General features: G+C 37.2%; 1 protein-coding gene across 8 annotated transcripts in view; it reads left to right on the forward strand.

The window, feature by feature from the left end:
* The window catches only part of LOC103464488 (kazrin-like), a 179,471-nt gene that overhangs the window by 110,065 nt on the left and 43,048 nt on the right, over positions 1-26,358 (forward strand). For 7 of the 8 annotated variants that reach the window (XR_014087564.1, XM_081607043.1, XM_081607047.1 and 4 more), the window contains one exon: positions 11,821-11,928. Coding sequence is in view for 7 of the 8 variants with exons in the window: in XM_081607043.1 (XP_081463169.1) it covers positions 11,821-11,928 (108 nt within the window). In the remaining variant the exon portion in view is untranslated. Of the gene's footprint in view, positions 1-11,820; positions 11,929-19,034; positions 19,243-26,358 lie in introns of those variants that run through there. The other variant, XM_081607046.1, reaches the window with a different exon arrangement.

Raw genomic sequence — 26,358 nt, forward strand, 5'->3', positions numbered from 1 at the left:
TTACTTAGTAATTTTGATCTAGTTTCTACTTCATTCAGTAGAAACTATTTAACTTATAACATGGGGAACAATATATCCAGTGCTTTTTTTTTTCTTTGTCATTTTTCTTCATGAATATCCCATGCTTTGTCAGGTTGCATGATGAGCATCTGATAAAATCAGTTTCAAATTATTGCCACAGATTCTCATTTAGATTTAGGTCTGGTCTTTAACTAGGCCATTCTAATACCTGAATATGCTTCAATTTAAAGCATTCAGAAGAAGCTTTGGTTGACTTTCCCATATTATAACTTACAATGTTGGAAAAATGTCTCATTTTCACTTACAATTATTACTTTTTCATCAATATTAAATAATTATTTACTTGCTGAAAAATTACTTCTAATCTGGTTTTGTCTTATTTAAAGTGCACAAAGATATTTGCAGTAGAAATTAGACCAAAAGTAATTGGTCAGAGCTTGTGTTTTTGCAGTGCTGCCATGGTAGCATTAGCTGCTTTATGTCATACTTCCTGTTAGTTACTGAAGACGAGGTAGCGCTGTTTCTGTTTTTCTCCTGCTGTGACGGAAATGGAAGTTTAGTTCATCAAAAGAACAAATTGTTTCATAAAACATCCATTTTTCATGGGGAATTTATCTCCAAGCCAACACAGTTTACCTGTTCATCAGGGGGTTTGTTTGGTTGTTTGTTCTGCATGGATGCACCTGCAGCAAACATGCATGCTTTTGTTCTGCTGGAGAAATATGAACGGCCTGACAACTGGGATTCCAACCCAGATCTGTTCTGTCGCGGCCAAAGTGCTAATAAAAAACAAACATGCCTTCTTTACATTTGATAGTCATACATTCTCACAGAGATGGATTTCCTGAGTTGAGCTGCCAGTTTTGTTTCGTTATAAACTTTAGCTTAGTTTAAATTCTGTTTGAAGACGGATGGTGTGCTGGCTGATGGAGCTGGAAGCTAATCTCCCAGTTGGTGCCGAGCAACAACCAGTCTTCAGTGATTGGTCTCACTTCTATTATTCACACCTTTAACCAGCTCCTCTCTTGGTCAGCAATAAATTATGTTTTGTTAGCTGTTGTGCTGCCGCAGCCACTAGAGATGTGCATGTGTATGTATATATTCTCTGTGTTACACCCACCTCTGACTCGCAGGGCTAACACGTCTTACTCAGCTTTATGAGCGGTGACAGAAAAAAAAGCCCTGCTCTCACTGGAGGCCCTCAAACTTACATCAAGTACCTAGTCATTCATCTTTTAAATTACCTCAGGAAGTCACTTTTTACACCAGTAGAGCATAAAAACCTGGTCTAGCTTTTAGTTTTATGTCCGTTAGCTGCAGATTATCAAGAACCAAAAGTGCCACAGTGTAGCAAATTAATAGTTTGCTTAATAAATATGATTATGTTTGAAAATGTAAATAACATTTAAATAAATATTAGATCAATTTAATAATAAATAAATACTTAGTTCTCATTTTCTCAAATTTGCAATAGTTACATTTTTAATTCATTATCCATCATAAATCATGCATAATTGCATTAGTTATGTTATTATTTCATATTTTCTGCGCTGCAGGCTGATTGGCTATCCTGAAATGGTAATTATGCCAGTGTGTGACTATTTTCTACACCAGTGTTCACTCTGCAGCTTTTGCCCCCCAAAAAAGTTTGGATTCCTAGTTGTGTCTGTGTTTCTTAAGCAGGATTTTCCAGTTTAATCTTCAGTGTTAAAGCCATCCTCATCAGGCTTTACTGGGCCGGTAAAGCCTTCGGGTCGACTCGGATGTGTGACGCCCCGCGTTGACCAGCTGGGGCTCAAAGAATCAATCACGATGTTTCATTGACGATGTTTTTGCTAATGAGGGTAAGAAGAAGCTTTTCTGACGTAAGTTAAAGAATCGAGAAAGAAATATTCAGGAAATTTTAGCTGATTTTCTGCTCAGTCTGTTAAATTCCAGCTAAACTTGAGCTCTGCTTTTTAAGAAACACTGTGATGGATTAAACTGCATTTTGTTTAATTCACCAAGAATTACAGAGGCATTTATTATCAGAATCCATCATTTTTACTAGTCAAACAATCATAACGAGACGCCTAATTTCTGTTTTTTATTCCTTGCGTCTTTAATGTTGCCAACTTAAATCTTAATCACTGCACATGGATTGCTTTTCATTAATCTTCGGCCTCCCTCCACAAGTTTGGCAGGCTGGTCGCTCTGATTATTCATCTGCCTCAGTGGATCGCACCAGCCAGTAAATCTGAGCTGCTCTTCTCCTGTTAATATTGTTCTGAATAATAAACCCTGATAGTTTTTGCTCTCTTGATCCCAGAGGCTGTTTGAGTTGTTACTGAACAACACATTGCAGCGGAGCCTAGTCACTGGGAGATGATGATGATGATGATGATGATGTGCTTTTGATTTGAGCATGTGTGTGCAGGTGATTGAAGGGACGCTTTTTCAAGTGTCTGTCAAGCCAGATTGAATGTAAACACAGATTGTGTTGCAGAATGGTTTACTATTATTTGTATCACACACATATATACACCCTGACAAGTTAATATGATGCAGCTAAATGCACTCGAAGCTTTTTAAAGCTCTGTGCAAACGGAATGTGAGACTCAGAAGATCCATAGTTTTTCTTTGCAGAAAAAAAGTACAGGGGTTTTAATCTTCACTAACATGTTATTTGGATAACATTTTTAATATAATGTTGGTCATATCTGTGATCAGATTTGGCTCTGATTGTAACTGCATGGTTGACATTTTCACAAATTCACCAATTTGACATATTTACACTTATAGAAATAGGAATAATGCTAACATAGATGGCTGGCCTGGGGTATAAACAAACTTTGTAGCTGTTCAGGGGATTATTTCTGTTAAAAACAGCTTGAGAAATGTGCTGGATGTGTCTCAGTGAACTGATAACCGTTCTTAGTTGGACAGAGACGTAGTTTGTAAGATGAGCTCAGCAGACATTCACTTCTACCAGGCTTTGGCTAATTGCTGCTGCCGCAGGTCTGGTGGCCTGCAGAGAATAACATAACATTTATAACTAGATATAAATATTGGAAAAGTTGATTTTACATATCCTACCTTCAATTTTTACATAGTCCTTGATGGACTTTGTACAATCTGTTATTGATTTAATCTTTTTATTAGAGTATTTGCGGATACTTCATTCAGTTTGACATAAGATGTTTACAAGGTGCTGAAGTAGGAGTTGTAGCTAATCATATGTAGGTTTGATACTACAACACTTACAGGTGCAGTACATAACTTTTATTTTTAAAAAATGGATTTTATATACTTATTAAAACTATCACCATGTCGTAACAGTTTGTTGTGAGACAGATCAATTCTCAACTTCCTCCATGAGCTAAGAACTGCAGTGCTCCTGACCAAAAACAACCAACCACAGACAGGGCTTAGCGCTGTCAATCAAACTGATGTACCCCCTGCTAAACGTGCTAATTGTGGAGAAACAACTCATCGTTATTTATTGGTGGCTGTGCTAACTAGCCTTAGCATTCACAACAAGATCTGCTGATGGGGAGAAGCTGTAGCAGTAGCAGAGAACAAGGGGGGATGAGCAGCGCTAAGATTGACAGCGCTAAGACCCGCCTCCGAGCTCTGATTGGTTGTTTCTAGTTGGCGCAGGGAGAAGTCAGAGGAGCTAGATTTTTTCACAGATTATCTGTCCCATAATAAATAATATATAAAAAATATATATATATTTTTTAAAGTTACATACTGCAGCTTTTACTGCAAAGCGTTTTCTTCCACATATTGGTTTCTAAAACCATCCATCCATCATCTACACCTGCTCATCCTTGCAGGTTCATGGGGCGGGGGCAGCTCTCTCCAGTGGTCACTGGGTGAGAGGCGGGGTGCTTTCTAAAACCACTCTTTCATGTTGTACACCATATAAGAGAAACGCTACAAACATGCAGCCTTCCTCACTGAGAAGCACCGACCGTAGCAGCATGAACCCTGGAAACGTTTTCTTTCTCATTGATGTAATGGATGTTTCCCAGTTTGGGTTTTTCTCCCTTCATGGTTCCTCGGGGAAGGTGGATGTTGTGCCTTTTAATGGCAGCACAACATCCAGAGGCGATGGATCACAGCAGCCTTGGAGCAGCTTTCCAAACGCGCATTATAAGATGCTGGGAGTATTGATTCCCTGTGACACGGATTATTACAAACACAGATTAATAGACAGTCGGCTTCCAGCTGCAGGCGGGGTAAAATGCTGGAAGAATGACATTTTGCAGCAGCAGTTTTGGATGTTTGAAACTGAATAATAGAGTTGTGACAGTGATATAAAGTGCAGGAGGCTGTTAGGTTTCACGGCGTCCCTGAGGAGAAATCTTTGCTGTTTTTTTCTTTTAACATAAAGGTTATGTTGAATACCAAACCAACTTCTCCCAAATGTATTTTTATACTTTCAGAAACGTGTTTTATAGTTTGTGAAGTGCTATTTTTCCCCTTACTCAATCTGCTCAGTGACAAAAGGGATTAAAATTAAATAATTTTTTTTTATAGCTGTAAAAAGTAATTAGTGACACAGTTGCTGTCTTGTTAGCCGTGGCTGCGCTCCCATGAGTCGATGCCTGATGATAACGATGCAGGACCTGTAAGCGATCAGGTCAGGGATGGGAAATGTCTCCTGTGAAATATTAAAACGCTGCTTGTTTCAAACGAGCTCGCTCTTTTTTCCTCCCATAACCAGGACAGAGTTTGAGCCTCAGAGGCCTGGAAACCCAAAAGGCTTCACATCGCTTAGCTTTGTTAATTTATTCAATGTTTTTGTGTCTGTGAAACGCGATTTAAATAGTGTTTCAAATTCCTCTCACATTATGTTGCGTCAGCTTAAATGCATGAGAGGAGGTAATTGAAATTTGAACACTGGTTATTGTTGAGCCGCTGGGAAAATAATTATTGTGCAGAAGAGAAAATAGTTAAAGTCTTCAGGGCTTTTAAGAAAAACTGAGTCAATTAAAAAACATTTCAATTAAATCAGTTTAAAACATTTTCTTGTTGTCCATTCTGAATAAGCTCAATTGAAATAAAATTGTATTCTCATTGCATTTAAAAATTGCAATGAAAGTGTTTTTTGTTACTCTACAAAATTTGTTTACAGATAACTTTTAAACTTTTTGAAAGCTGATTTCTTCATTTTTGTCTATATATAAATGAAATTAAATTCTGTTTTATTTAAATGGCACAAATTCACAACAAATGTCATCTTGTGGCTCTTAACACAAAATAATCTCAATCCAATCATGGATATATTGAAATTGATCCTAGTGATCAATTAGTACATTAAGCTGAGTTAATTATTTATTGTTGATTAAAAAACAATAAATCAGTTTAAAGATTTAAGATTTCATTGACTTGCAAATATTAATAGTAAAGTTACTTTTTACTGCATATTTTGAAAATTATTCTCAATTCTTCTTTTTTTTTTGAAATCCCAAGCATTGAATTAATTTACTGTAATGTTGCGCATTAGACCAACACAAAATCCACACCATCATGCTGCCACCACCGTGTGTCCCATTGACGGTGTAATCATGTAGTTATCATGTGAAGCAGAAAACTCAAATTGAAGTCTTATTGAGTGGATTTTCTTCTTTCTTACATTTGTTGTACAAATGAGACTTCTTGTGGTTTTATTTCCTGAATGGATTTCTTCTGGCTTCTCTTTCAGAAAGACCAGAAATGTTCAAAAGTATTTTCACTGATGTTCTTTGACAAAACTCTAAGGCTTTCACACAACTGGTGGATTCACAGTGAGATTAACAAAGTTACCCTCAGTTGTTATAAAAATGCAGTATATATCAGATACGACTTAAAATAAATTTTACTTCCTGGTTTAATGTCTTCAGTTTTGTGTCTGTCTCTTTAAAAGCTCCTGCTCTTTCTGAAGCTCCTACTTCAGGAAGTAATCACAAAATTGCTTTTTTTTTATCGCGTTGCAGAAGTAGCTCCTATAACGAGCTCAGCTGATTGTCCACCAGGTGTTTGCTAATTGCTGCTGGCTAGTCTGAAGGAGCTGAGCGGGTCAGCTTCCACCTCACAGGCTGCTCTGTGAGGTGGAAGCTCAGAAGCTGCAGCTCAGAGGAGGAACTGCGTCTCGAAGGCGGGGCTAGGTCCACTCAGGCGTTTTGCACAGCTGAGTGGTTGCCATGGAGATTAAAGGATTGCTCAAGCATACATGAAAGAGTCAAAGCAACACCGAAGGCATGGTTTTGATGAGGGAACAACAATATAACATGATGTGAAACTCAAAAAACGTACGTTTTACTTGATGCTGCCCCTTTAAACTACTCACACCTGCATTTCTAAAAGCATTTGGTTGTACTAGATTTTATTTAGGAGCGTCTGAGGAAAGGGGGGTTAATACATTTGCTTTACCTTCCAGTTACTAGCAGAGATGGCGGCTAATAAGATGAAAATGTTGAAGCTGCATAAACAAAAGGGCTGTGTATGTTTAAAATAATGTTTAATCACAGCATTGCATTGCAGACTGCGTTCTGTTTTATCCTCACATTACTAAAATGAGAGGATATGCAGAGGTCTCTTATATAGGCTGCTGTCTTCTTCCCGTCTGCTCCCATATGTGCCGCCTGGTTCCCCCGGGTCAGCGGTAGCGTTGGGTTTCATTACTGCTCAGACGGCTCTGGGCTGTTTCCACAGACCGGCTCTTCTGCATATTCTCTGTAATAAGAAGTAAGACTTTTCCCTGGTGGTGCTGCAGAACCTCGTTTTCCTTTTTCTCTTCTTCTGACATTTACTCAGGTGTTTTTTTTCCTTCTTTTTCTTTATGAATTTTATTGTTGGCGACAACAGTATTTACCTGATTTGTTGTCAAGTTTTTATTTTCATCATCTTCTGGACTTCCTTAGACTTTCAATAACTTTTTTTTTATTGTTTTCTTTAGCAAGTGAACGAATAAAAACAGTCATCAGCAACACCACAAAGTACATTTATATTTCTTTGTGGCGTTTTACTTTTTTTAAACACACAAATTGATCAGAATAAACCTTTATTGCAACACCATCAAATATCTTCTGTATTTATTTGTGTAGTTGTTGAAGATCTCTCTACATCTCATAGAAAACCTTTAATATCAATAAAATGTAGCACAAATATTAATACTAACATTTATACTTATAAATATTTTTTCAAATTAATCTCAACTGAAATTAAATGTCGTACTCATAACTCATAATTCAAATATCTTCAGACGTGGGCAGGAAGCATTTCCAGTAGCAGTCAGTTTTGCAGCAAATCTAAAGAAGCTTCTGACTGAAGACTTTTCTGCATAACAGTCCCATGACTGTCGAACAGTTTAATTTCCAGGCTGCAGTTTACAGGAAGCTCTGCTACTCCACCTCATTTGCTTTTGCTGCTCCTTGAGGATTTTGGGGTCAAAATTCAGGTATTGTTATAGGTCAGCTTCTCCCAAAAGTGCCTTGTTGCCATGGTTATGCATCGATACAATTGTCCGAAAGTAAAAGAGTAAGAGCAAAAATCCTCCAAGCTGCACAGTATTTAACACCAGAGGGAGAAATCGTCCGAAAATCGTAAAAAGCTCAAAAACAAATTGAACAAAAGTCGAGAAAAAGAACAAATCAGAAATAAGAGAACAGATTCACTCCAGTATGAGCGGTGTAATCACAGAGAACCTGTAAGAAATATGAATAAATGTGTTTGTTTTTGGCTCAGCTTAGTTTTAAAATATTTATTTTCTTGAACCCAAACTGAGACGTTTACGTCTGACACGTCTTCACCAGTCCGCCTGTAGATCATGCGCTTATTTCCATAAAACCAATCAAAATGTTTTTCAGACCGGGTTTAAGAAGTCGCTCACTTTTTCTGATTAGAGCTGAAAATACAACCATTTACCAAAAACAGCTTCGCAACAGAGCATCTGCATCTTCAGTCTCTGCGCGTTATTCAAGTGTTTTGAAAACCTCTTACTGTCTAATGAGGTCATGAACAAGATGGAGCCAGCAGAGGAGGAAACTTACAGGAAGATGCAGAACATAATGGAGCAGAAAATCTGCTCCGAACCTTTTTGATTTGCAGGGTTTTTTCTGTTGGTTGAATTATGCAGGAAGGACATTTGTCACATTTCAACAATGGAAAAGCTACAAATAAAACTCAAGGCCTGAATTTCTGTTGTTGTTTGATGGCTCTGAAAAGACACAGCAGGTTACTTCAGTAAATAATTCCTTAAAGTTTTATTATTGTTTTAATTTAAATAATCTGCCAGAAACACTAGTTGTTTTTCGTCTATATTAAGGATTTATTTACTTAAAAACAAGCTCCTATGTCTTGCTGGAAAGTCACTTGTAAATTAGTTTTGTCTTATTTCAAGTGAACTAAGACATTTGGACTAGAAACTAAAAATACTTGGTATGTTTTTTTTTGCAGTGCACAGCTTGTTGTTGCAGACTGATCACAGATTTTAAAACACTCTGTGTCGTCATGGTGACCGATTGTTCATGTCTGACCTTCTGTCAGTTTGTCCGTCCGTCAATCCGACACCTGAATAACTCAGTTTACTTTCTTTTAATATCAAATCAGTGCCGCTACGTCAAGCTCCCTACAGGTGACGATGCTCCTCCTTAATCTTTTGGACATGATCCCTAACTGGAGGTCAAAGGTCAGGAAAGTAGATGATCCTTTAAATCAAGAGTGTTGCTCTTCCTGTCTGCTTTGTCTCCCTGCTGCCTCCTTTTTCCTGATTCTCAACCACGACTTTAGACATAGAAGAGCTGCTTGGAAATTTAATTCAGTTCAAAAATACTTTATTTATCCCAAAGGGAAATTAAATACCATGGCATGGAAAAAATGCCAGCCAGGTCATGATCAGGTTGAGGGGGTTTGGTATGTTGCTAAACAGGAAACGCATCAGGGCAGAGTCTGCGAACAATTTTCTTTCTGCAAACCCAAAACAAAACCCACTTCAAAGTAAGTCAGATGACGAAATAGTGTGTATTTGTGTCTAAACTATTTGCTGCTTATGGTACTCAGAAATTCTTCTTCGCCTGCTGTTCAAGCTGGCAAAACGCAGTGATATAATTGTAGCTCTGATATGTTTGGGTTATTTCTTCATTTAATGCCCAGTACACATGTAAGAAACTTTTTTTCTTCAGTAAAAAGTTAACAAACATTAATTTTTGATGTGCAGTGACCAGAAATGCATGAATCTTCTTCTGTGATAAAAGTTTAACAGAAGACAGCATGACTTCTTCTGAACTTATTTAATCCACAGCTTGACTTTGAGATATTCCCATTTGATTGCAAAACAGCTTCAAACCTCGTGCGTCTACTCGACTGGCATGTCATGCAAACAGAGAGCGAGCGTTAACTTTCAGCTTCAGAGGACTCAAAACAGTTTTACTGAATACAGCCGAAAGTGTTCTTTTTTTTTTTTTCTTTCGCAAACACTGGCTGGAAAAAAGAAAATCTCTGCAATCAGTGACTTTGACTGTGCCCTTAGTTGTCATTTCATTACCACATATGCCAACTGTTGGCCTCATGATGGAAAGCTAAATGTCTTCTGAAAGGAACATTGTGGAGAGCAAATGGAAAAAGAAAGTAAAACTTACAGTACTCTGCATTCAGCACTGCTTGGCCTCATTATAACCCCAAAATTCTCACTTTTCAGGTCCAACCAGGCAGAAGTAATTTGATTTGATTCATTGGTTTCTTCTCTGCAGCCCACTTACTGCAGCAGACACGCTGTCGGGTGTTTCCCTGTGAAACACAATGAACTGCAGCTAATCATGAGCTCCTCTGAGGTCAGAAAATCCTCCCACAAAAACATTCACGTCAGGAAAAATTTTACTTTGCACATTTTGACAAATTGGAGAAGACACGCATCTAAATGTGAAGATATTTAATGACTGCAAGTATTAATTTATTTACTGGAATATTTGTTTTTAACCTCAGTAAGAGATAAAACTTTGAAGTCTGTAGCTTTTATTTTAAAATACCTTTTTAGATTTTGTATGTTATGAGACACAATCTGTGAAAATATTGAGCTGCCCTGCCGTGTCAACTAGAAACAACCAATCAGAGGCAGAAGGCGGGTCTTAGCGTTGTCAATCACAATCTGCTCATTCTCCAGAGGTGGGTTTTGTATGAGATGCATAAAAAATGTATCTAAAAAATTTCCTCAAGTAAGAATAGCACAACTTCTACATATTTTTACTCAAGTTAAAGTAAAAAGTAGCTGTCCAAGAAATTACTCAAGAGTACAAAAATATTTGGTAGAGTCTACATTTAATATTTAAAAGTTACTTAATATAAAGTTCAGTGGAAATGTTGGTATTTAAACATCAAAATGAATCAAAGTGAATGGTGTGGCTAGCTAGCATGACGGCGGATAAACGGTCTTGTAACCAGGCTTGTAACGGTAAGTCGTTTCTCCACCATTAGCAGCTGGCGCTAAGCCCCGCCTCCTGGCTCTGATTGGTTGTTTTTGGTCGGAAGTGATGCGTTTCTACAGACATTAATAATCTCTCAGGAAGGAGGACGTCGATCTTTTTCACAGATTATCTGTCTCGTATGAAACTGTCTCAACATGGTGACAATTTTAACAAATTTGTAAAATTATATATTCTTTTAAATACTGCAATTTTAAGAGGTGAGCTGTTCCTCCCTTGGAGTTTGTCTCGCTGCGCTCTGCTTCCCCCTCCACGACCCGCTCATTATTGACAGCGCTCAGCGAAGTAGTCTCAGAGCAGCCAAGTGTGAGCCGGCCTGCCGCCCAATCTCCATATTAAGGACCAAAGGAAAGGTCAGCCTGGCCCCGTCTAAACAGTTATTGACAGGTCAGGAGTGATGCTGCGGGGCGAGAGGGGAGGAACGGTCAGTAACGCCGATAATTACCATACAGCTGTGAAACGGACACGCTGGAGCGTGAACGGACGGTGGGAAATGTTATGCAGGGAGCAGCTGAGGGCTTAATGCAGCCATAAAGGAAAGAGCAGCTACTGTGGATAAGATTAAATGTAAAACTTTGTGGATTTTAGTGGCATATTTTATATGTTTATTATGCAGAAAACTTCAGTTAAGTTTGGTAGAAAGAACGAGTGAGACAAAATATGAGCTCAGCTTTATCTGCTCTGCAGAATATTAAACATATCAGGAAAGAAAACATTAATTCATACGCTTAAAAGTCAACCAGTTTCTGTCTTTTAGACAACTTAAAATCCGTGACGTTATTCACAAAAAATACATTGATCTGTGAAAATAGCAGCAAAAACACAAAATATTGCCGTGTGTTTTTGGTGTAGTTTTTATGTAAATATCTTTGTAAATTTGAAATAAGACAAAACCAAATTACAAGTAACTTTTCAGCAGGATATAGGAGATAGCTTTAAGTCAACAACATTTCCTTAATATTGATGAATGAATTCCAGTTTGACTGGCAGATTATTTCATTTATTACATGGGAAAATGTATTTAATTTAACTGAAATAATCTCCCAGTGGAGATAGAAATTTTTAAAATCATTATAAAGGGGTTATTCACTTAAAATGAGTTCTTGCTGAAAAGCTACTTAATTTTTTTTGTCATATTCTTGTTCAATAAAATCCTGTAAGTTGTTTGTTTTATAATAATCCCAACATAAAACAACAAATATTAAGTTAAATCATTAGAAGGTAAAAAGAAATGGCTCGTATTCACGCACAAGAGGCCTACTCTTGTGTAAATATCATCAGATTTTTATGCAAAGACGACGTCCAGATATGATTTTAAGCATTTCTTCTAAAACTTGCATTCATATCTCTGCAGATCCTTCGGTGCATCACAGGCAGAAGACGATGGTGACGGACATGTGCTACCCGACAGAGATATCCAGCCTGATGGACTTTGGCACTGCAGACTGCTCGCTAGGCAAAGGTACATTGTTGCTCCAAATTACAAGGCGTTGCCGTGGTGACAGCAGGAAGTGAGCACGGTGATTTATCCTGGCAGTTAAAAGGACGCCGAGCTGTCAGCTCGGCTCGGGGGGTGAACTCCGGAGCGAAAGGCCTTCGCAGGCGAGAACAATCAGATAACAACACTTGGTGTCTGGCCATGAGGGCCCTTAGCATTCACCGCAGGCCCGGATTTATCTCAGCCCAGCGCCTAATCTGCTCTGTCACCTATTTCGCAGTGTCATATTGATCACCAGACGTCCACAGAGGGGAGTTTTGCTTTGCAGATTGGCATGGAGTTCACTGAAATGCATCATTCTCCAGTTTTATCGTAATGGGCTGTTATAACGTCGCAAAAAGATTGCTTATCTTCCACAATTACCGAGAGAAATGCCGTGTTTTATGAGGAGTGCAGCTCAAGATGATGATGGCCTCTTTTCACTTTGTCTGCTGCAGTAATCGTCCCACCATTATGCAACCACTTCACTAAAGTATTGATCACAAATCACTACTTCTGTTTGTTACGTAATCTTTAAGATGCGCGTCCATTTCTTCTTCTCAACACAAAAACTCTCATTGCTAGTTGAAGAGCTTGAAATGCTGTTCCCTGCAGGAAATGGACAAAGATAGGCCAAGTTAATACTTGACGTCATTTTGATGACTTAATTTATTTAGAAGAAGATAGCCTGAATCTTACATGACTCATTAAGTCACTTTTACTATCCTCGTCTTTATGATCCACACAACTTTTGTGAAAACATTTTGTGGACCGATGAGACAAAGAGGAACTTTTGAGAAAGTTTCTATCTCTTTAAAACTAGAGCAGTATTTTTCAACCTTTTTTGAGCCCCAAGGTACATTGTTTTAATTGAAACAATCACGAGCCACACCACCAACCAGAAATGTGACCAAAGATACTCTGTAGCCGTCTATATTAGATATATAGTCATTCCTATCAAAGTGTCTTGAATAGGAATCAAATAAACACAAACATTTATTTTTATCATATTTTACATTTCTTATTTCAAATTGCACTTAACGTGTCCACTTCAAAAATGAACAGTGCCCACAACACTGTCGTGTGTGATGCATGAATGTAGTAACATTCATGCATCACTAATTCTCTTGTTTTAATGTAAAATGCTCTGTACCTACTGCCATCTAGTGATAATAAAATTACATGATTACACCGCTAGTCACTACTAGAGACACTCAAAGATGGGATTATTTGCAGATAATAAATTTGTTTTCAAAAACCTTTAAGACCAATTACCGTATTTTCCGGACTATGAGCACACCATACTATAAACCGTACCTTCAAATTTTTTGTACCCCCCTGCCCCCTGTAAACTTGCATATACCATCCGCACCGGGCTACAGGCCGCTGGTATCGCTGCCGCTCTCGGTTTCCCATAAGGACCCAGCAGAGGGCTGCGTCCTAATAACTGCTGGCTATATTAAGGATGCAGTTCTCCGTCTCCAAATCCGGTTTTGTTCACGCCGAGTTTACGCGCAGCGGCTTTATTTCCCTCCTGTACTGCCAGATCGATACTCCTCAACTTAGAAGCTGCATCATATGAGTTTGATAACATTTCTCCGTCGTGCCTGCTGCTAGCATGACTGCTAGCATGTGCTTGTTCTAAATTAAAATTAGCGCGTTCTTCTTTGATTTCCAATTTTGACTTCCAATGATTCACTTCCTGCTAAAGAGCCTCCTGGTGGTTGAAGAAAAATCCACAGAAAAGCAGCATGTTCAAAGTGTAGGAAAAAAGTTGCATCTTATAGTCCGGAAAATACGGTAGGAGAAATTGGATAATTTTCACGGCACACCTGACGATCACTCACGGTACACTAGTGTGCCGCGGCACAGTGGTTGAAAAACACTGAACTAGAGAAACACTAACATCATCATAAAACAAACCAAAACACCCCGGAAAGTTCATCTCTGAATAGCTGAAATTATAAAATAATCAAAACCTAGAGTGGCCTAGTCAAACTCTGGAATCAAATCTTACTGACATACTCTGGAAAAGTCCCCAATACGCTGTTAATGATTGAAAACCTCCCAGTTTGAATAAATTAAAGCCGCGAAAAATTAATCAATGTGTCCACATCAATACAAAACAGTCCTTATCATTCATGACAAACACTTAGTGGACTTTCCTAGAGGTGTGACAGCAAGCATGGCTTGAAAAGCTTTAAATGTTTATTTGACAGCTGATTTTTGTGTCTACTCAGGTTATCTTTATACGATATAAATATTTGTTTAATGACAGGTGGAACTAGAAGTGGCTTCAGTGTCCGGCAAAAAAAAGCTCGTCCATCATATTTTAAGAGACAAGTTCTTTCAAACTGGATTTATCCTCTAGAAGAAACTCTAAAATTTACTTTTAATCTCATTTGGTGACATCGCAAGACACACGGCAAACCTCAGACTTTTAGAACCTAATGTTCCTGCACAGGTTTTTATTTCAGTTTTCAACTAAACTGAACCCTTATGCAACTTTATGAGTCGCATAAGGGTTAATCTGAACTGAATTCATTTCTGTGCCACAGGACAGAAAGACGAGCATCTTATTATTTCTACACTGCAAAAGCACAAAGTATTACCAAGTATTTGTGGTCTGATTTCTAGTGCAAATATCTGAGTACACCTGAAGTAAGACAAAACTAACTTAGTAGTAACTTTCAGCAAGATGTAGGAACTTGTTTTAAGTCAATAATTCTTCAGTTTTTATAAAAAGGTTGTAGTTTCATGGGCAGATTATTTCACTTAACACTAGAAAATGAGTGAAATAATCTGAAATGGGACTAGCACTTTTTTAATCAATATTAAGGAATTATTTACTTAAAATAAGCTCCTATATATTGCTGAAAACCCCTGTGTGTTAGTTCTGTCTTATTCCAAAACTAGAGAAAAAAATACTTGGTAATATTTTGTGTTTTTGCAGCAGTGGTAGATGTGACCCTAAAAACTAATTCTCGCTCTCCATGGCCTCCTTTTTCACCTGATTCCCCGTCTCTAACCCTGCTTGTGTCTTAATGCCGCTCTCTATCAACACGCTGTAGCAGTGTTAATGCAGAGCTGCAGGTCAGCTGTGTGCCAATGATAGAGAGGAGCGCAACGCAGAAGACCGTTTTTTCAGGCTTTGAATATGAGCAAAGCAAATGGATGACACAGAGACACGGGGAGCTGAGCAGAAGCGTAAGGACACTGAGGAGTAGAAAATTTCAAACTGAGGAGGCGTCAGGAAAAAAGCAGGACTGTGGAAAGGATTCAGCGTAGCTTAGAGGTCAGCTGCAGCTTGACGTTAAACATTCAAACAGCAACTTTGGTCAAAAATGCCTCATTATGCCTCATTATTACAACCAAACGGTGTTGTTACACTGTTAAAGTTCTTAAAAACAAAGAGCAAGACATTCTGTGTAGACAATTTGTGTTAGTTTTATGTGTTCTGTATTTCATATTTAATTTGCAAGTGTTGTGAAATTTTCTTTTTATTGAAAATCCCACAAAATAATAATATATTAAAAAATAATGACCAGTTTTATTGGTAAGACATTTTCATAATACTGGAAACATGTTGGTATGTGAACTCGATTTTAGATTGAGAAGTCAAAGTGGAGCCAAAACCTTTTAAAAGATATATTAGTCTTAAATAAAATGGTACAAATACTGCAAAATATTGAAGCTGGAGCAGGACAATAAATCAATAATGATAAATATTGTGATAGACAAATGTGTCTCATAGAATATTCAAAAAATTTCACTGAACTCTGACCCAGTACCGCACAGCATTCTGGGACATGTAGGCAAAGGAAAGGCTTTAGCTACTCAAATTACAGTCAGCTAAGCAAGGTTGGTGGAATCAATTAACTCGCTCACTCTTTGGTTACCTAGCAACTCGCTCACTCTCTGGTTACCTAGCAACTCGCTCACTCTTTGGTTACCTAGCAACAACCTGTTGAGTGCTGCAGAAGCAGTTTACAGTTTTTATGTTTATGTTGCCTTTAAAGAATAAAAATATGTTTGAAATTCAATCAGAAAAACTGTAGACTGATGGAGAAGAGGTGAGGTAATAAGTGTACTCTTCCTCCCACTGGTTTACTAACTAACTAAATCGACATACCTGGAGCTCGATTATATTTATGTTGTTGTTTTAGTGTTGCGTTTTACTTTAAAACCTTTTTACTTTTACTTTTTCTCTTTTTTTATCCCAAAACACATTTTTAAATCGAACTGAATTAAATCTTATGAAGAAGACATACATTTTATTCATTGACAGTTTTACACAACCAAATTATAATTGACTTAAATAAAAGTAGATAAACTTGTCAAAGTGGAAGTTGATTTATTGTTCAGTTTTCACAGACAGACTAAAAGTTGATGTAAATTTGGTCTAAACCAAACGAAAGACATTACAAAGCCAGAGAAGTTCTTTATCAATTTTCTTGTTCCAGATGGTATTTATGAATCGATTTCCTCAATAAACTGTGACAGACAATGTCGAATGTTTTGTCACTTACGTACAACAACAAAACAATGAACATTTGTTCTGATCAGGTGAAGAAAGTTTAACTTTTTTATTTCAAGAAACAACAAAAGGTCCAAATGTTTTGTAATTTTATCATCTAAGTCATTAAATTGTAAATTTTTTTGTGCTGAATAGGATAAGTTCATTGCATCAGCAGGAGAGCTTCTGTTGCAACACTTTGTCTGGCAGTGATCCTGGAGCAGTCAGAGTGATTGGCAGATGCATTGCCTCATGCGACAACTATTTGGTTAGATCACATCTGATCTTGGAGTGGAGCTAAACAGCTAAATCTCAACCACTGACATGTAGCAGCAGAAGTGATACTACTGCTGTAAACACCTGACAAATCCACAAATATAAAGGATTTAACCAAAACTACTCCATGCGCACGATTCTTCCCCGTTAGTATTCCAGCTGCGTCGCTCAAGTGCTTATAAACCCAAAACTCTGTTATGAGTTTTTATCTAGCTGGACCCTGCAGGCTGAATTAATTTCGCTTAAAACCACCTGCCTTTCCCTGCCTGCGGCAGAAAGAGGTGAAACGGCAGAGGAATAAGCTTATTTACTCTGTCCGCTCACATCCCGGCGCTCCTCTGACACGACACGGACTGACCTCAGTCAGCAACAAGCGGCAAAGCAATCAAACGCCCGCAGGGTTTAAGATAACACAGAAAGTCCATATTAATAAACACATCTCTGTGTGCAGACAGAGCTGAGGCGATTTGCTCTAGAGCAGGAGCTGCACATACATCTTTATCCGTATGGAGCTGTGAAAACGTATTTACCCGCGTAAGGACGTCTTTAGTTTTTGTGTTTTTGTCACACTGGTGAGATCATATCACAAGACTGCACTTGAAGTCAGCCATAGATGGTCTGAATAAATACACAAGGCAGTTTCAAATGATGATTTCAGCTAATACGAGGAAAAAGGCTATTCGAACCAAACTGCCTCTGTAAGGGAATGTGATCTGAGTTTTACAGAATGGTTTCAATTTAATTAAAGAAATTGTGGTAAATCGGTTTTATCATTTAATAAAATGTTTGTTTTGTTGAAGATTTAATTTATGGAATATCTTAATTTTTTTTTCCATCACTGGCTTTCCGTATGTCCATCTTGCTTGACGAGCGTTTTTTACAGCTTCTATTTATTTGGACTTTGAGTTGTTTCATCGTTTTTAATTGAAAATAAATTCGTAACATTACAAGAACATAGTTGTTTAGTACGAGAATAAAGTTTTAATATTACTAAAACAAAGTTTTAATATTTGGAGATTGGAGTAATAATTTTATGAGAACTCCAATACAAAAAATAACAACTTAATTATTCAAGCTTCTCATTAAAATGACTTTTTTCTTGTAATTTTAAGACTTTCTTCAAGTAAAATTATATTTATTCTGCTAATATTATGACAATATTCTTGTAATTAAACAAAAAAATATTGTAGTATGTTTTAAATAAAATCCACTTTTTGAAAAAAAATGGATTAAAATCGTAAATTGAATCCGGTATGGAGAAAATCTGAGATTTTATTTTCAAGATAAACACAAATGGCTTGTTCATGCTACAGCAGGTCAAACTAATTTGTGTCCAGACTTTGACTAGGACACTTCCAAACCTCCATTCAGTTCCATTATTGTCCTAATGCATACATTTCAGGATTTTCTAGCCAGAGGAAAGCAGGATTACAGCAGGTTGTTCAGGTCTTGAAGCAGCAACTAATTTTCTATTCAGGCATTCAGGTCACAAACTTCCTGTTAAAGTTTCTCTGCTTTCAATTTGTAATTCTTAAAAAACAATTTTTACATGTTTTCACATTGGTGTTGTGAAACATCAGCGTGATGTTTCACATATAAATGAAAACATACAAATGAAAACAGATTTTATTTGACTGATAACATTTAAGCATACAACTGTTAACTCTTAATGTTCAGTTTAAGATCTGCTGGTCCACTTTAAATGCTTACGGTGGACCAGATGTGGCCCTCAGGCCTTGAGTTTGACACCTGTAACGTAGCGGGTGTGAATATATAAAATGTACTTTTTAATCTAGTTTTCATCTAATGTTATCTCTACTTATGCAGTTATATGAAACACTTAAGTAAAAACATTTTTTCTCAACATTGTACAAAAGTTACATTATAAAAACATCCAGTTTGACTTCCTGTAGCTTCTGGCCAGAGTTCCCAATTAAAAATCAGGAATGCGTTGATGTAAACATCAGATTCAGAGAGGTGAACGGATTTGGAGTAGGTTTTATTCTTCTTGGCAGAGATTTCCTCTGTTTGCTGCGTTGTTGGTCAGCCGTCAGGTGGAGTACGAGCTCCACGCCTGGTTTTCTACCTGAGCCCTCAGGTGTGCTTCGGGTTCCTTCCCACCGCCCTTTATTCATGGGGGCCAGATGGAAACCTCAGGCGGGCGTGGGCGAGTGTCGTCCTGGCTACTTCTGGGTGTGTCCAGGGAGAGACAGAAGAGCCACTAAGAGACAAAAACATAAAAGAGAGCGAGTCGGTGAGGTGACGACTTCCTGGTTACCTGTTTGGGAGGAGCCTGATGGAGCTGAGCTGGGAGCGGCCGGCTGCAGCTGAGCAGTGTGAGGTTTGAATGGTGAGCTCTCCGCTCTGTGCCTGCATGTCTGCGTGTTTCCCTTCGTTCTTTCTGTTTTTTCACCTGATATGAGAGCTGACACCACAGCTGACAGTGGAGTCAAACAGAGCCGGAGCCGCGGAGGACATGAGGTCCGACAAGGAGGAGGGGAAGGCCGGTGAGTTCATGTTTGAAAGGAAGGGAAATCTGGCTGAAGAAACAGGTTGCTGCTGTGTGTGCGTGTGTGTGTTGGGTTTATCTGCTTGAGGTGCTTATCTGTGTATTACGTAACAGGAACATGAAGAATTATTCAGTTGAGAAACTCCATGTGAGTCAGGATTTGTGACTAACCTCATAAAATACGTCCGCCTCTATTGTGTGAAGAGGTGGAGATTACATTTTCTCCCAAAGGACTCATCCATTAGGAACGTGTTGTTGCTCCTCCTCAACGGGAAACTTGCACTCAATAACTTAGTTATTTTATCGGATACATGACTGATCAATCTTCTGTGCCAACAGAACGTCTGCCTGCTGTTTCTACACAGTTTAGATTAGAGATTTTCCAATTTTGACATTTCAATCGAGTACTTTTGCCGAGGTATAAATATTTTGAGTACTTTTTGACATTTTTCATCTGAAGAGGTTTTATTGTTGGTGTGATTTTCTGCTGGATGTTTTGTAAACAAATCAAAACCTCTCAGTCGTTATGAAAACAGTGTTTTAGCACTTAGCACTTCTTTTTTTATCTGACTTTGACTTTTCCATTTATTACCAACCATGAGTCAGTTGTGATTTTTTTACACTTGCAATGACAGTGAATAATTTTAAATGATTTTAACATATTTGTAGTTTTCTGTGTTTTATATGAAGATTAATATCAGAATATGTATAAATCAAGACAGACAGACATAAACACGACAGGACTGACCCAATTAATCGGAATAATTGTGATGAATTAATTACTGAAATAATCAACTAATTTTATAATCGATTAATCGTTAACTGGAGAAAACAGACTCTAAAAAGGGCTATTTGCTGAAGGTACAACACACTAATAGCAGTAATTAAGCCAAAACTGTACAAAAAGTATAAACATTTTGCAATTAATGTAAAAAAAAAGGTCAACAGATTAACCCTGAATTATAGTGATGTTAAATCTGAAGGTTTTCACATCTTGTTGTTAGAAGTATTTTTTAAGTTGCAGATGAATACTTTGCTACAAATGATCAGGTGTTGCTGCATTTTAAGAAATAATCTTTATTCTGTTATTTAGAAAGGAATCAAATTATTTGTTTATTTGTAGGTTTTTCATATTATATAAAACAAGTTTAAGTGTTTCAATGAATAAACAGCAGAATATGCCAATTTCTTTTAAATCCGATTGATTAATGGTCAGAATAATAGAAAAATCAATTACTAATTTAATTGTTAGTTGCAGGTTCAGATAGAATGGATCTATGTGTTACCATGGTAACCACAAGAGTCCCGAATTGGTTTCATCATAATATCATCTAAAACATTTGATGCTATAAAAAGTTCAGCAGTTTTGTGAGAAAATGTTTCTGTGGTTTGGACTTTGAGCTTTGTAGCTCTGCAGACGTTTCACATGCGCAAAACTATTTATTACCAAAAGATAAGGGAACCAAATATGGTACCATAACACAGAGATGTGGTGTAAAATAACCACGGAGATGTGGTGTAAAATAACCACGGAGATGTGGTGTAAAATAACCACAGAGATGTGGTGTAAAATAACACGGAGATGTGGTGTAAAATAACACGGAGATGTGGTGTAAAATAACACGGAGATGTGGTGTAAAATAACACGGAGATGTGGTGTAAAATAACCACAGAGATGTGGTGTAAAATAACCACAGAGATGTGGTGTAAAATAACCACAGAGATGTGGTGTAAAATAACCACAGAGATGTGGTGTAAAATAACCACAGAGATGTGGTGTAAAATAACCACAGAGATGTGGTGTAAAATAACCACAGAGATGTGGTGTAAAATAACACAGAAATGTGGTGTAAAATAACAGAGATGTTGTGTAAAATAACACAGAGATGTGGTGTAAAATAACACAGAGATGTGGTATAAAATAACACAGAGATGTGGTGTAAAATAACAGAGATGTGGTGTAAAATAACACAGAGATGTGGTGTAAAATAACAGAGATGTGGTGTAAAATAACACAGAGATGTGGTGTAAAATAACACAGAGATGTGGTGTAAAATAACACGGAGATGTGGTGTAAAATAACACGGAGATGTGGTGTAAAATAACCACAGAGATGTGGTGTAGAATAACACAGAGATGTGGTGTAAAATAACCACAGAGATGTGGTGTAGAATAACACAGAGATGTGGTGTAAAATAACCACAGAGATGTGGTGTAAAATAACCACAGAGATGTGGTGTAAAATAACCACAGAAATGTGGTGTAAAATAACCACAGAAATGTGGTGTAAAATAACCACAGAAATGTGGTGTAAAATAACACAGAAATGTGGTGTAAAATAACAGAGATGTGGTGTAAATTAACCACAGAGATGTGGTGTAAAATAACCACAGAGATGTGGTGTAAAATAACAACAGAGATGTGGTGTAAAATAACCACAGAGATGTGGTGTAAAATAACAGAGAGATGTGGTGTAAAATAACACAGAGATGTGGTGTAAAATAACACAGAGATGTGGTGCAAAATAACACAGAGATGTGGTGTAAAATAACCACAGAGATGTGGTGTAGAATAACACAGAGATGTGGTGTAAAATAACCACAGAGATGTGGTGTAAAATAACCACAGAGATGTGGTGTAAAATAACCACAGAAATGTGGTGTAAAATAACCACAGAAATGTGGTGTAAAATAACCACAGAAATGTGGTGTAAAATAACACAGAAATGTGGTGTAAAATAACAGAGATGTGGTGTAAATTAACCACAGAGATGTGGTGTAAAATAACCACAGAGATGTGGTGTAAAATAACAACAGAGATGTGGTGTAAAATAACCACAGAGATGTGGTGTAAAATAACAGAGAGATGTGGTGTAAAATAACACAGAGATGTGGTGTAAAATAACACAGAGATGTGGTGCAAAATAACACAGAGATGTGGTGTAAAATAACCACAGAGACAGAGATGTGGTGTAAAATAACCACGGAGATGTGGTGTAAAATAACACAGAGATGTGGTGTAAAATAACACAGAGATGTGGTGTAAAATAACACTGAGATGTGGTGTAAAATAACCACAGAGATGTGGTGTAAAATAACCACAGAAATGTGGTGTAAAATAACCACAGAAATGTGGTGTAAAATAACCACAGAAATGTGGTGTAAAATAACACAGAAATGTGGTGTAAAATAACAGAGATGTGGTGTAAATTAACCACAGAGATGTGGTGTAAAATAACCACAGAGATGTGGTGTAAAATAACAACAGAGATGTGGTGTAAAATAACCACAGAGATGTGGTGTAAAATAACAGAGAGATGTGGTGTAAAATAACACAGAGATGTGGTGTAAAATAACACAGAGATGTGGTGCAAAATAACACAGAGATGTGGTGTAAAATAACCACAGAGACAGAGATGTGGTGTAAAATAACCACGGAGATGTGGTGTAAAATAACACAGAGATGTGGTGTAAAATAACACAGAGATGTGGTGTAAAATAACACAGAGATGTGGTGTAAAATAACACTGAGATGTGGTGTAAAATAACCACAGAAATGTGGTGTAAAATAACACAGAAATGTGGTGTAAAATAACAGAGATGTGGTGTAAATTAACCACAGAGATGTGGTGTAAAATAACCACAGAGATGTGGTGTAAAATAACACAGAGATGTGGTGTAGAATAACACAGAGATGTGGTGTAAAATAACACGGAGATGTGGTGTAAAATAACCACAGAGATGTGGTGTAAAATAACCACAGAGATGTGGTGTAGAATAACACAGAGATGTGGTGTAAAATAACCACAGAGATGTGGTGTAGAATAACACAGAGATGTGGTGTAAAATAACCACAGAGATGTGGTGTAAAATAACACAGAGATGTGGTGTAAAATAACACGGAGATGTGGTGTAAAATAACACGGAGATGTGGTGTAAAATAACACGGAGATGTGGTGTAAAATAACCACAGAAATGTGGTGTAAAATAACCACAGAGATGTGGTGTAAAATAACCACAGAGATGTGGTGTAAAATAACACGGAGATGTGGTGTAAAATAACACGGAGATGTGGTGTAAAATAACACGGAGATGTGGTGTAAAATAACACGGAGATGTGGTGTAAAATAACACAGAGATGTGGTGTAAAATAACCACAGAAATGTGGTGTAAAATAACCACAGAAATGTGGTGTAAAATAACAGAGATGTGGTGTAAAGTAACCACAGAGATGTGGTGTAAAGTAACCACAGAGATGTGGTGTAAAATAACCACAGAGATGTGGTGTAAAATAACACGGAGATGTGGTGTAAAATAACACGGAGATGTGGTGTAAAATAACCACAGAGATGTGGTGTAAAATAACCACAGAGATGTGGTGTAAAATAACCACAGAGATGTGGTGTAGAATAATACAGAGATGTGGTGTAAAATAACCACAGAGATGTGGTGTAGAATAACACAGAGATGTGGTGTAAAATAACCACAGAGATGTGGTGTAAAATAACCACAGAAATGTGGTGTAAAATAACCACAGAAATGTGGTGTAAAATAACAGAGATGTGGTGTAAAATAACCACAGAGATGTGGTGTAGAATAACACAGAGATGTGGTGTAAAATAACACGGAGATGTGGTGTAAAATAACACGGAGATGTGGTGTAAAATAACCACAGAGATGTGGTGTAGAATAACACAGAGATGTGGTGTAAAATAACCACAGAGATGTGGTGTAAAATAACACAGAGATGTGGTGTAAAATAACCACAGAAATGTGGTGTAAAATAACAGAGATGTGGTGTAAAGTAACCACAGAGATTTGGTGTAAAATAAATTAGACACACATTTCTGTATTTAGAAACTGAAACAAGTAATTAAGTCTATGAATTATGTGGTCAGTTGAACCATAAACCTGTGAAATTAAGGATCATCTCTGCCTGGTTATGATTTATAAGGAGCAAAATATTCAACGCAAAAGAGAAGTTAGTTTGTAAATGTATAAGAACATATTTATCTGTTTTGTTTTTTTGTGTGTGTTTGTACTTTTTCTTGTTACCATTGTCTGATCCTTGTTTACTCTGTACAGGCCTGTAGTATTTACTTCTTTATTTTTAATTTGTGATTATTGGATTCTTTATGGTAAAGTAATGTTAATGTTTTACATTTTTATCTTATGTTGATTTATGCAAATACAAACCCATATTTCAGCTAAGATCTAAATACTGTGAACCTGCTGACTCCATGTCCATGTAGATGATCTTTTATCCTCTTACTGATGTTTATTGTGAATTTATGACTTTAGTAGATAATATCAGACATTCAAGAATTTCCAAAAGGAGAAAAATCAAACTTATAGCTATAAAAATTTATTTACAACACTTGGTCAAATATTTGAAGTAACATTAAATTAGAAATCAGATACAGGTGCACTTCAGTAGATGTGTTAGGTCATTGTTCTCCAGCAGACAGTCTTTGCTCATTTCGATGCTGAGCTCGTGAGATGCAGCATGTTTTCGTCTCTGCCGTTCCCTTGAGAAGTTGCTCCATCTCTGGTGAATTCTCATTGTTGCTTTGACATCATGGGTGGTTTCACCGGGACTCTCCCTGAGGTGGATGATGAACTCTAAACCTTCAGAGTTTGATGTATTTCAATCGGTACAGATGGTTCTGTCACTTTTAGCATCACATTTTTCACCAGTATCTGGATGGTTTGGTTTGGTTTTGACTCTGTTCTCATCGCGCGCTCGTCCATTGAGAATATGAATTAAGTTTTACTTCGGTTTTACCTCTCGGTCAGGCTTTCAAAATGTCAGACTCCAACATCACAGCTGCACCGATCACTTAAACAGTCACGCTTTAAGTACAGTATAAGCCCATTTTCTGCAGCCTGAGGTGGTGGATCAAATAATTTTGGTTTCCAGCTTCATAAACGGTATTTTTCTGAGGCTGACAGATGTTTAGTCTCTGCTGCAGATTCAAAACAGAAACAGGGCGCAGTGCCACGTTGTTCCTCCATGGTTTACATGGTTCTTACTCCTCTGTTGATTTATCCACTCGGTGTGGCTTTGTGTCATTTCTAAGGTCTCTGGTAACATAGCAAACGTTTTCACATTTTATTGATAATGACAGTAAAACTGGTGAAATGCAGTGTTTTGATTTTATGAGCAAACAAGATTCTAAACAAAAGGCTAAACGTGTTGCTGGTGTTTAGATGTTCCTGTCTGCAGATTTTGATCCTCCATCTATTCGGTTTTTTCATGTTGGCTCCAGATTCTGTGGGAGGCTGCAGCAGCTATGAACCAAACAGATTCGCTGCTGCAGCCTCCCATTTATCTCGCTCTTCTTTCTGTAACAGACACACAAGGATCTGGATGGGAGAACGCTCAACAATTTGTTTTGAGGGTTTTCCATCCTGATATTTGTGCCTTAATTCAACCAAGCAGTAAATTGATTTGTTTATTTAAATAAACTTATACATCACAAAGTCAGGAAAGCTCCAAGTTCAACATGGAATTAGGGCTGAAGCAACTGATCAGATTAATCGTGTTACTTAAATAATCGGCAACTAATTTAGCAATTGATTAATTGTTAACTGGAGTATAGAAAGGCCATAAAAGATCAACACACTCAGAGCAGTAATTAAACCAAAACATAAGTACATTTTGCATTTAAGACAAACGGCAACAAGAAACTTGGAGCTTTTTTTAAGTCAGTGATTCCATTAAGGAAAAATGACTAGTTATAAGTAAAGAAATCTGTAAAAGGAACTGGTCATTTTTCATCAGTTTTGTCGAATTACTGACTTAAAACAAGCTTCTATTTCTTGCTGAAATAGAAATAATGTTTTGAATTATTTCTAGTGTACTAAGATACTGGACCACAAATACTTCAATTTTTATTGTGATTTGCATTGAATTGGTACAGGTAAGCCCAAAGGTATTATTTAAATTTAAACTTTTATTCACCAAATAACTAATTAGATAAGCAAAGAGAGCTAACAACAAAAAAGAACAAAGAAAAATATTAAAGTCGATACAAAGACAAGCAACAAAAATTAAATCGTGCTAATGTACCAAGATACTTACAGTAGAAACGGGTCCAAAAATACCTGGTAAA

This window comes from Poecilia reticulata, chromosome 5, assembly GCF_904066995.2.
Source record: "Poecilia reticulata chromosome 5, P_reticulata-male-v2, whole genome shotgun sequence".
Lineage (NCBI taxonomy): Eukaryota > Metazoa > Chordata > Actinopteri > Cyprinodontiformes > Poeciliidae > Poecilia > Poecilia reticulata.